Source organism: Homarus americanus, unplaced genomic scaffold (genome assembly GCF_018991925.1).
Source record: "Homarus americanus isolate GMGI-L3 unplaced genomic scaffold, GMGI_Hamer_2.0 scaffold54679, whole genome shotgun sequence".
Lineage (NCBI taxonomy): Eukaryota > Metazoa > Arthropoda > Malacostraca > Decapoda > Nephropidae > Homarus > Homarus americanus.
In genome coordinates, this window is record NW_024722701.1 from 129,613 (window position 1) to 142,253 (window position 12,641).

Here is a 12,641-nt window from a genome sequence, read left to right on the forward strand (position 1 = left end):
GTCCTTTCTGGACGGGGGGCCCACTCTAGCTAATAGGGCAACACTTTTGAACACACAGTCATAGTACGGCTGTATAGATGACGTATGTATAAATATTGTATATGGCATTTTATACTGCATTATCTTCATTATATATGAACACAGCTTACCATAGGTTGTAGTTACGAAAGTATGAATGAAATACACACTTCAAGCCACCCAGTAGAGTCCACTAACGTTTACAGCGCTTGTGTGTGTGTATAGACCCGATCTTCCCATCTTTCGCGTAACTATATGAAAAATCGTGTTTAAATTTAACTACGCATATATTTCGAAACCTTCAAATTCCATGTGGATCAGTCCGCCTCCTCATTTGTACACTTATAGTGTAATGCTGACCATCCACCTGCGCAGAGGCCCACGGTAACTCTCACCGGGGCAACATACGCACGACACACAGAAGTTATGATATAGACCTTTGACTTCACTGCTCATTTATCATGTTATGTTCATCGTGCTCATATTTTATTAACTAGTCGCCGTATCAATACATGACAGTGTTATTAGTATAATATTGTAACTTTTACCCTACAGTTATTGTTGCCGTCATGGACAGGAAGGATACATAAATTTAAAACTCTTGTTAAAGAATCAATACCACTTCCCCAGCGGCTAGTAAGCTAATAAGGGCTAAAAATATACAACAAAAAATAAATACAAACAGGAGTACAGGACCACCATGAGGAGTGAGCAGGACTCTTAACCACTGAGCACAGGAGTACAGGACCACCATGAGGAGTGAGCAGGACTCTTAACCACTGAGCAATAGGAGTACAGTGACCACCATGAGGAGTAGCAGGACTTAACCACTGGGAGCACAGGAGTACAGGGACCACTATGAGGAGGAGCAGGACTTCTTAACCACTGAGCACAGGAGTAACAGGGACCACTGGGCGAGGAGGAGCAGACTTAACCACTGAGCACAGGAGTACAGGACCACCAGAGGGAGTGAGCAGGACTCTTAACCACTGAGCACAGAGTACAGGACCGACTGTGAGGAGTGAGCAGGACTTCAACCACTGAGCACACAGGGAGTACAGGACCACTGCGAGGAGTGAGCAGGACTCTCTAACCACTGAGCACAGGAGCATAGGACCACCATGAGGAGTGAGCAGGACTTAACCACTGAGCACAGGAGTACACACCTTCTCAAATTAAGTGAGGAGGCAGCAGGACTTTAACCACTGAGCACAGGAGTACAGGACTACCATGAGGAGTGAGCAGGACTCTTAACCACTGAGCACAGGAGTACAGGACCACCATGAGGAGTGAGCAGGACTCTTAACCACTGAGCACAGGAGTACAGGACCACCATGAGGAGTGAGCAGGACTCTTAACCACTGAGCCATGACAGACTTACAGTTATTACACCTTAACGTCATTCTTAAAGCTCAAGAAGCTGCATTAAAATTGGTCCACTCTGTATCTATATTTTTCTGGTTAAATAAACTGTTTCAGTATCAAGTGTGGACGAGCTGCTCTAATCCTGCGGCTCACAGAGTTTTGGCAGTGCATATTACCTATAAGAGAAGAATAAAGATTAAATTATATTTTGTATGCTGTGGTTCAATTGTTAAGGCTCTTACTTGACATTATAAGGGTCCGTGTTTGATTCCCGGCCTTTTTCGTTTTTCCTTTTTTTTATTGTTTTTTTTCTTTATAGGCACTCCCTGGGACACTCTGGCACTCCCTGGGACACTCTGGCACTCCTGGGACACTCTGGCACTCCTGGACACTCGGCACTCCTGGGACACTCCATGGGACACTCACCCTGGGACACTCTGGCACCCCTGGGACACTCTGGCACTCCTGGGACACTCTGGCACTACCCTGGGACACTGACACTACCTGAAACACTCTGGCACTCCCTGGGACACTCTGGCACTCCATGGGACACTCTGGCACTCCATGGGACACTCTGGCACCCCTGGGACACTCTGGCACACCCTGGGGGGGACACTCTGGCACTACCCTGGGACACTGACACTACCTGAAACACACACTCCTGGGACACTATGGGACACTCTGGCACTGGGACACTCTGGCACTCCCTGGGACACTCCACACTCCCACTCTGGGACACTCACACTGGGACACTCTTGGGGCTGGGACACTCTGGCACTCCTGGGACACTCTGACACACACTCTGGCACTCCCTGGGACACTCTGGCACACTCTGGCACTCCCTGGGACACTCTGGCACTCCTGGGACACTCTGGCACTACCTCTGGGACACTGACACTACCTGAAACACTCTGGCACTCCTGGGACACTCTGGCAATACTCTGCACTCCTGGGACACTCTGGCACTCCCAGGACACTCTGGCACTCCTGGGACACTCTGGCACTCCCTGGGACACTCTGGCACTCCTGGGACACTCTGGCAGTACCCTGGGACACTGGCACTCCCTGGGACACTCTAACACTGGGACACTCTGGCACTCCTGTGACATAGTGGGGGTAGGAGGAAGGAGGAGGACAGTGGTTAGGGAGGAGCACAGAAGGGAGGAGGAGCACAGGAGAAGGAGGAAAACAGAGGGAGGAGGAGGACAGGGATAGGAGGAGGAGTACATGGGGAGGAGGAGAAGCACAGGGGAGGAGGAGGAGCAGCACAAGGGAGGCGGAGGAGGAGCACAGGGGAGGAGGGAGGACAGAGGGAGGAGGACAGGGAGAAGGAGCACAGGGGAGGAGGGAGGAGTACAGGGGGAGGAACACAGAGGGAGGAGAAAGAGAGCATAGGGGAGGAGGAGGAAGAGCACAGGGGGAGGCGGAGGAAGAGTGTGGGGTACAGGTTGTTGGGTTCACTCTCAGGATGATATGGAGAAAGGAAACTCACAATGTGCTCTCTGTATACATGTTGTATTGGATGTACAATGCAGCTTGGCGCTGGGAAGTGGCAGTGTGGTTACAAGCGTGATGTAGAGAGAGCTGGTTGGTGAGGGTGCTCAGAGGAGAACAAGCTTGTGGGTCACCATGCTCGCCGGCGGGAGCGAGGGCCGCCAGGCAGCGGCGAAGGAGGTGGTGTTGCTTGCTGCGGTTGTAGCTAGAAGAAGAGGGCAGTCACCACGAGGTCAGGTCTTAAATAGCGGAGGTAGGCGTGGCTTAGTAGTTGACCTCCGTCATGTATGGCGGCGCTGGTTGACCTAGACCACGAGGCATACACTGGGGAATTCGCAGGATCAGCTACTCAGCGACAAATAGCGTTTGTACGGGAGAAATCCACTACAATACTCCTTCCTTCCCTTAAGGCAGGTACAGAGTCGTCAGATGCGCCTGCTGGGGTGTGTGGGCCTGGGTCAGGAGCAGGGGCTGCGTCAGCAGAAGCGGATAAGGGCTCGTGACAGCAGCTGGGTCCACGACAGCAGCAGGGTGCAGGACAGTAGCAGGGAGTACCTGAGGGAGAAAAGAGGGGTGTGTGGGTCCGCGTCAGGAGGAGCGGCAGGGGGTACTGCTGGGCCGGGGCGGCGTCTGAGGCAGGACAGGTGTGTTGGGGTCGGTAGGACGTGGTGCTTGGGGCAGGAAGAGGAGCTGGTGTCTGCTTAGAGAAGCAGAGCTGCTCGAGGGTGTCTAACCTGCGGTGTAGAGACAGTAGCTGTAGAGCCGATAAGAGCTGCTTCTGGGTGGATAAGCCAGTCTTCCATGTTGCTTGAAGACTGGGAGCGTGATCTGTTTCTCCTCCATCCTGTGTGAGTGGTCACTCCGGGGTCACCATTTGTGGGGTACGGGTTGCTGGGTTCACTCTCAGGATGATATGGAGAAAGGAAACTCACAATGTGCTCTCTGTATACATGTTGTATTGGATGTACAATGCAGCTTGGCGCTGGGAAGTGGCAGTGTGGTTACAAGCGTGATGTAGAGAGAGCTGGTTGGTGAGGATGCTCAGAGGAGAACAAGCTTGTGGGTCACCATGCTCGCCGGTGGGAGCGAGGGCCGCCAGGCAGCGGCGGAGGAGGTGGTGTTGCTTGCTGCGGCTGTAGCTAGGAGAAGAGGGCAGTCATCACGAGGTCAGGTCTTAAATAGCGGAGGTAGGCGTGGCTTAGTAGTTGACCTCCGTCATGTAAGGCGACGCTGGTTGACCTAGACCACGAGGCATACACTTGGGAATTCGCGGGATCGGCTACTCAGCGACAATCAGCATTTGTAGGGGAGAAATCCACTACAATAGCACAGGGGGAGGGGGTAGAGAGGAGCACAGGAGGAGGAGGAGGAGCACTATCTGATGAGGTCACCACGAACATGGCTGGTGACCCATAATCTTTTACCAAAGAAAATGATTGACTTAAATTTATCTTAATTTAGTCTATGGCTACAAATTGAAAACTATAAAAGTGAAAAACAATGTGAAGAAGGTGAGGTGTTAGGGGAGGGATGTTAAATATTCCATTAATTACACCAATTGCATAGCTATTTTTTTCAGGGAGAATAAATGCTTCGGTTTTTGTTGCTAGAAGGCCCTCTGGTCTTTCTTGATTTTTATGCCACTTCCTCGCACTGTTTTTTATCCTGTTTCTTTAAAAAATATTTCCTCTTATTTTCTTCCTGCTGCAACCTCTTCTGCTTTAACTTGCTTCTATACCTACTGCTGGCAAGGTTTATGTTCCTACACATCATAGGGTCCCTCTCCTGGGTGACACACAGTGCAGTACAGTATGTGGAAAACAGAGATAAGCACTTTGCACAATCAGGCAGACAGTAAAAAAAAATACCTGTCATGATGCTTGTTAGCCACTTGGGCAGTTGGTAAAAGAGGTGACTGACCGCCCAAGTGGGTAACGAGCCGATCAGTGACGAAGAGTAACACTGCATCACATCACACATTATGAGAGGTGTGCCTGTACAGGACTGTGCTGTATAAAGGAGATTGATACAGTTATCAGTAGGAATGGTTTTAATAAGGCACCCTTTGAGGAATCACACATGTAGGGTTTTAATGTATTGTGGGCAGAACAATTTACCCAGCCATACAGTGTCATCCCTTCACACTGGAAAACAATTGGTTAATTCAATTTAACACACAACAAATGCACCACACAACTCTGGAAATACTTTACACGTTTCATTCACTCGTTCTAATCTACAGTTTTTATAATTATATTGATGTATACAGTATGTTCATATGAAATTATGTTCATATTTATACAGGGGATTATTTTCAATATACCTGTACATCGTTTACTAAATTTATACATAAGTAAATAATAAAAAAAAAATCTTGTACAAGGTAATTGATTTTATTCTAGAACCCTAAATGATTACTATTGTATTCCAGGATGTGTAATTACCAGGAACCTTAGATGTTTTTCATAATGTTCAGACTTTACCCCTACAGATTTTCAGGTTCCTGTTTACTGCACATCTTAAAATACATTAGTAATCATTTAGGGTTCTCAAGTAAAGGAAAAAAATGAACCCTGTATTTAACTGCTAAGAATAAATAGTAGGAGAGCCCAAACTCTTATTCTAATACATTTGAGCAGCATGTCCATAAATAGTTGCTTTATGCCTTTCATTCAGAAGTAAGGTTTGTTTTTCTCAATTTGTCTCGAAACTAAACTAATGGAAAATAATTTAACCTTAACATACTGGTATATAAAATTTCTAGGTCCTCAAACTCATATGCTTGTAGATTAAACCATGTGGTGACTGAACATATACTGTATTTTGCTACCTGTACCTGTACTTAAATGGAATTACTGTATATTTGATAATCTACTCCTGTTTTTATTATATAGAAATCATAAATAATCAACCAAGTTCTCCTTCACAAAGAGTAAAATAAATAACATAAACACAAGGAAATTTATATAATGGATAACTTTTGGGGATGTACCTCTTTGTTTTCTCTAGGTGACAGATACATAGTTTGACCGCAGTTCTTCGAGTCATGATGTACGATAAACAAAGAGTTGCTTAACATCATTCATCATGAGAGAGAGAGAGAGAGAGAGAATATATGTGTGTGTGTGTGTGTGTGTTTAAGACTATCACCCAACAGTAATCTACATAACAATCTGGTATTTATTCAGGAGCTTTTAAGTTTATGTCTATACTATCTAAAAACAAGTGAGGGATTTCTTTTACATAATGGGTAAAGTATGTGTGAGTAAGTGTGTGTGTATATATATGGTTTCAGACCCATTCTGTTTCTCTTTACACCCATTTTATAACACTTAACCCCCCCCATATTCTTTAATGTCTCAGTAACCCATGATTCATCCAGCACAAAAGTGTACTTTTCTTCAGAATCAGGAGGATAGAATTCATAGATAGCAATTCAGGAAAAATCTATATCATGTGTTGGATATTCTTTTTGTTTTATCTATTGACAAATCAGCTACAAAATGCTTACTGCACTTAATTAATGTATTATGTATTGTAAACTAATACAGCATTACACCAACAGGTCGACTGTACCTTAATCTACAATAATTCTATTTAAATTTTTTTATTATTTTGTGATAGTAAAAATTTAAGTTTTATTTCTAGTTAAGATTTTTCTGTTTAATTAAAAAAAAATGTAGAATATATGTAATTACTCATTATACATAAAGAACTTGATTGTTATATGTTTCAAGCAGTTTGACTGGTTACAAAAATGGGAAAACATATATGTAGATACCAGAGACAAAATGCTGTATCTTAAATTAGATTTCACGTATACTGTATAAGGAATTGTAGACATTAAAGCCTATCTAGTAATATAAAGATGCAAAGAACCTGCATGTTTCCTTAATAACAATTTATCTTACGGCCGAGAGAGTTCCGGAGTAATTCAAATGGGTATCTGGACAATGGGTGCATCTGTCATAGCAGCAAGAACCAATACAAAATATAGAAGTTAGGAATATATGTACAGTATATCATACCAGTAACTCCTTCATTTCTGAGATAACCAAACCAGTGAGCAGAATTTATATACAAAAATTAATCTCTGCTGCTGGGTGTTCAATGTGAGTGTGTGTCGAGGCAAAAGATGAATTCGGATTTTGGAAATGGCTGTCTGTCAACCTACTACATTTGTGTGTGGCAAATGGTACAGTAAATAGATGGAGGGACATCTAGCAATGAAGGAGGAAATTAACACACTACTGGTAACCACTTTTGAAGACTGGCATATAAGCAACAATTTACCTGATGATTTACAATATGATTACACAGTTGACACAGCCTTAACAACAGCTGAGAAGCATCCACCTCATCAATGACTGATATGTAAAGTGGCAACATTGGCAAAATAATGACTGATATGTCAAATATTTTTACATTTTAACAATATTGGAAAACTATCAATTCAATAATTATATATAGATATATATACTATAGCACTACTTTGGAATGACAATGGAATGTAGTCATGAAATGGCAATAATAATTTGGAATGTAACAGCATTGTACAATTAGTTTTGTTATGGTAAAGGCAAAACCAAACTGCAAAATTTAACTGAATAACATGACATCTAAATAAATCAATAATCAAGTACCCCAATTGTGCAATTTATTGCATTAAGTCTCAAATGAAACATCTAAAACATTGCAATAATTTCAAAGTCTATGAGTTGTATAAATATTATCTGAACATTTTCTTGTCTTAAAATTGTTCATGTACAGTACTGTATGTAACCTGAAGACCCACAGCATAGAGATAAAACAACACAGGTTACCCAGCTTCATGTACCAGTTTCAACAACAACTCTGTAAACTCCTAAATGTAGAGAGATGAGGTTTTTCCCTTATGAACTTATTATTGAATCAACTCAACTCTGACTATACAACTAATTATGGTATATTTTCTTGTCAATATCTAGTGTATAAACCAGATTATCTTAAATCTTAAAAAAAAAAAAAAATCTTTTGTTAAAGTTGCAAAAGAAAATAAGTTCTACCATTTTCATTTTTGTCACCTGACTTTTCTTGGTAAAGTTTTATTTATAATTTATTGTACAACCAGATGATCCCAAGTACAACAAACAGCTGGAGAAAAAGACTACCTATAGTTATACAGTTTTATATATTTAACTATTAATTTTTGTAGTTCTTATAAATTTGTGAACATTAATGAGTCAGCGTCAGTGGTATAGAGGTCAACATCATCTCCGCAAGAAGTGACAGACGTTAATCCTAAGAATCAAAAATAAAACCTGGATATTGTGCGTCTGATAATGTACAGGTCATGAAATGATAGATATAAAATGAGAGAGCATAATGACTTAAAGCAAAAAATGAACAATTAGATGAGATATAAATGGGTGGCAGCTCATAACAAATGTTTCTGCAAAAGTTGAGAGAATAATGAGGAAAAAATAATGATACAGGTTTGGTAAAAATACCTTTAACCAAATTTGGCAACTAGTAGTGAAACCAAAAGTTTCTTCAAAGGGGAACTATGATAAGAGAAAAGGAAAAGTAAGAGACGTTACTGATCGCCCAAGAGGCTGGCGAGCAGATCAGTGGTGAAGAGGATAAAAGTAAAAAACTAAAAGTAATGGGAATAAGTTAACAATAATATAGGAAATGGTTTTGGGTACTTTTTCAACAGTGTATTTAACAGGGTCAAATTTCCAGTGTACTTGATGTAATTTGGTACACTGGCACTTAAGTGAGTGAATGTACATAAGTTAACTGTAGCAAGGAGGGAGGCAGGGAGGGAGAGAGAAAAATAAAGTGTACTGTAGAGCCTAATATCATAGACAATGTAACCAGTATAAAATATGTCACAATACATCCTAACTTCAATTTGTGTCCCATAACATTCTTTCTCTCTTCATTTGTATTCCCACATAGTGGAAAATGGCCTCAATATGTTTGTGCACTAATTACTCTTATAATGATTCATCTGAATAATTACAAAATCATTAATAATGTAGTCAAGGGTAGATCCAGGGGAGTCGTGCTCAAGTGAGTGGCTGTATTTTGACACAATATTTCAACAAGTAATCAAAATACTCATGGTGAATATCTGAATTATGAGAAAATGGCAGTTTCCATGGTCCTTGTGATATAAGACACTGTTTGCATGGCCCATAAACAGAAGACACATCGCATAGCCTGAAGTCTTAAAAATTACCACAAAATAAAGTGGAGGATTCAATTCCTTCCTGGTACAGTTCATTACAGTACACCCTTGAGTACTCTCAACAATAGACTGGGTGCACTACTGGCTCCCTCAGATATAACTTTAAACACTAACTCATGACAAAGTTAAAAATCCGAATTGTGTTATATTTTCAAATTGTTATAGATACCCTGGTAAGGACCCTACAACCAGTTTACTGCCATCTTACTAAACCATGAAAATATTCTCCAACTTCCTTACACACTGAAGGATAATTCAGATACAAATCATACACAATATACTGAGGATAACACTCCAGTATACTGTATCCATCGCATAAAAAGCATGTGAAGTTGGAAATACAAGAATAATCAGGAATTCCAATGGGCATGACTGTGTTCCCCTGGGTCTATCATTGCCCTTTTATCCCTAAGATACTGATGTACAGGGTAGCCCAGATGTCTAGCTCCAGTGGGCATTAACAATGTGTCAATAAATACTCAAAGTGCACATCATACAATTGTAGACCTATGTTGACTCTTTTGGAGGATGAGATATCGATATTACTGTAGTCGGAAATGAAAATGTTTAGGTCATTTACCATTGACTTATAATCGTTAGAATCTCTCAGTACTTGCCAATGTTTACACCTCATTTACAAGAAGCAACATTGGCCAACAGTTATCATGTATGTATTTTCAACATTTACAGACATAATGTTTAAAACCTTATGGGACCAAATGTCTGGGGCACCTAGTAGTTCCCAAGCACCAATATATAAAAAAGAGGCCACAACTTCAGTAACCAGTACTGGAGTTACGAAAAACAAACTTAATGAGGTAACTACATATTTCTAAGTAATAAGGTTCAGTTCCTTTACACTGAGGACACATTCATAATACCATTGGTCAATGACTCAGTTTATTTTAACACTGTCACTGATAGCTTGAGTAAGGTACATTTTGAAGAGCAATGGGTAATTTCATAAGTTCTTCTCATACTGATTTAAGCTATCAATGATAATGTTTCAAATACTCTGGCAAAGTTATGAGAGGCACACATGACAAACAGTCATCAGGACAAATCATTTTATGCCATTTGGACTTAAGAAAAAATAACTTGCACTCTCATCTACACCAATTCTTCCATCAAGTTTCAGCAACACTGTATCAGTCTATGAACTGTACACATATATATTTGCCCTTAAAATTCATTATATTTTATAAATGTTAAGTAAATATGAAACTGATCTTAAAACTACGATATTTTTGTCCCAATCACTATATTTTCTTAACTACTTGTCATAAGCTTCATTTTTTCGATTTTTTTTTAATTCGTTAATTATTTCCACGGTCTGTTCAGTCATAAATTAATCACTGTACAATGTCACCATTCACATGATCATAATTTAACTCAACATTTAAACTACCGTCAAACAATAATTGCAAATCTAACCATCGAGTTCGTATAAAAATAATAATTTTTGAAACTAGCTGTTCATAAGTCGCACTCCACAGTTCCACCACCGAGGTATCTGTGATTTCCAGCGTCATCACTCAAGACCAATTACACTATATAAAGCTAAAGGAAGATTCTTCTAATCACAACCTTTACTAACTACTGTAGCAGATGGATGCAGCAAGTGCATTATCAGTAAAGTTAATTATTTCAGTTTACAATAAGCTTTACTGTTTCTCAGCACAAGAAGAGTCGGTCACCTATTGGGCACACTGAAATATGTAATCACCAGCGATATTAACTGGTAAAAATAATGTCTGCTGCTAAGGAAGAAAAACCATGAAGGTATAAGTCCTCATCAACCAGCACAAAACTCAGTCTTCACAAATCACTCAACTTAGCATTCTTTCCCTTATTTTTTTATTATTATATAAAAGAAATACACAGAGGCACTTGAAAAATATGCAAACAAAAACAAGGTTTACTTTAAAATCAGACCAGACTTCATAGTTTTTTGCTAGGATCATAATTTTCAAATTTCCATTTTTGTCTTGACTCAGCCAAGTTGCAGTCCTCCATGACCAGCTTCTTCCTGTCCTGAGATATGGCAAGACACTTCTTGCTGCTGCCGTGTGTAATACGGCTTGTCTGCAAATAAAAGCTCAGATAATAGGGGGGATAAAATTTACTGTGAAACTTACTAACTAAATATAAGTCTTTTGACTTTTAGTGTTAACCTTGCAGTTCTGTTTTATATTAACTTGTCATTTCCACCACTTATCAGCTTATTAGCCATTCAAACAGTTGGTCTATTGTTTGTCACAACCTTCCTTGTTCAGTGTTAGTACAGCAGGAAACTGGAGTACTGTACAATGGTCAAATATTATACATTATACATTTGGGTAAACTAACAAAATTTGTATAATTTTGAGGCCTGGATATAAAAGAGAATATCTATAGACAAATTGATTCATAAGTCGAAATAAATTTCTTTATCTCCTCAAGTTTCATGATCCTGTCATACAGACAATTCAATATCTTCTACTACACGGATCAATTATGACATTCACCCTCTCTTAGTGCACCAAGCACAAGTACACATGACAACTACAGTACTACACTTTAAACTCACACACAAATGAATTTCTCCTCTCTGATGCTGGCCTGGATAGTTCCCCCATTTGCACTGAAATGATTCTAACAACAATTTTCCTGAAATCTATATTTTTTCCTCCATCACCTTTACTTCCTTTCATTAATGTCTCAGTCAACTTGAGAGGACTTCTTTTTAAACAATGTACTATAATCTCAACTTCATTCTCCCTTTTTTTTTTTACTTTTTTTTTTCATGTTTTTATCTCTCCCCCTCCTGTAATCCCTCAGTTGGACACCTAGCCACTGAACCATCCAACAGACCTGATTGTTGGCCAGCCACTAGACCAGGCCAACCCAAAGTCCAGTGGACCAAAGAGCAGAACAACAAACTAACAACCCTGGATCCTATGGACCAGCAGATCAGTCTTCCAGCCTGTCACACCTTCTCTAACATTAGCTCTCTTGTCAACAATGAGAACATAATCAATGCAACTGATATAAATGTGTGAACTTATTTTCTATGTGTACAAGATGATCTGTCATTCCATTATACTGTACTGTACAATGATCTTGAATAATATTGGTGTGCTCTCACCATTTTGAAGTCTCTGCACTTAAATTAATACAAGGGGTGTACAGTAAAATGAATATCTCTGTTACATAATACCTCAAAATACTGATGAATCACTCACCTCTGGACTGTACTCCCAGTATTGGTTGCCTTTAGACCCGTGGCAGGGATACAGAATGACGTCAGACCCAGCATAGTCCATACACGCTTCATCGCGGCGGATTTCTCCCTCCTTACTCAACATCCAATACTACCAAAAGTTAAAAATATTAGTAGGTGCCAACTGCTCTGTATTGATGTTTACCATTAACTTGAACAAATGTTTCTTAACTCATACAATTATTTCTTGAGCATGAAAATATTTAGAAATATCTGGATTTAAATCAAGTCAAAATTAATAGTCTACCCGGTACTCTCCCAAGTTAC

The 12,641-nt window shown here is 40.3% G+C and overlaps 1 protein-coding gene across 1 annotated transcript in view; it reads right to left on the reverse strand.

Annotated features, from left to right (window-relative positions):
• Positions 1-4,912: 4,912 nt before the first annotated feature.
• Positions 4,913-12,641, reverse strand: part of LOC121863095 (putative polypeptide N-acetylgalactosaminyltransferase 9) — a 49,733-nt gene continuing 42,004 nt past the window's right edge. The window contains 2 exon segments of the mRNA XM_042361593.1: positions 4,913-11,197; positions 12,337-12,465. Of these exon segments, the coding sequence (XP_042217527.1) occupies positions 11,054-11,197; positions 12,337-12,465 (273 nt within the window). The 3' untranslated portion in view covers positions 4,913-11,053.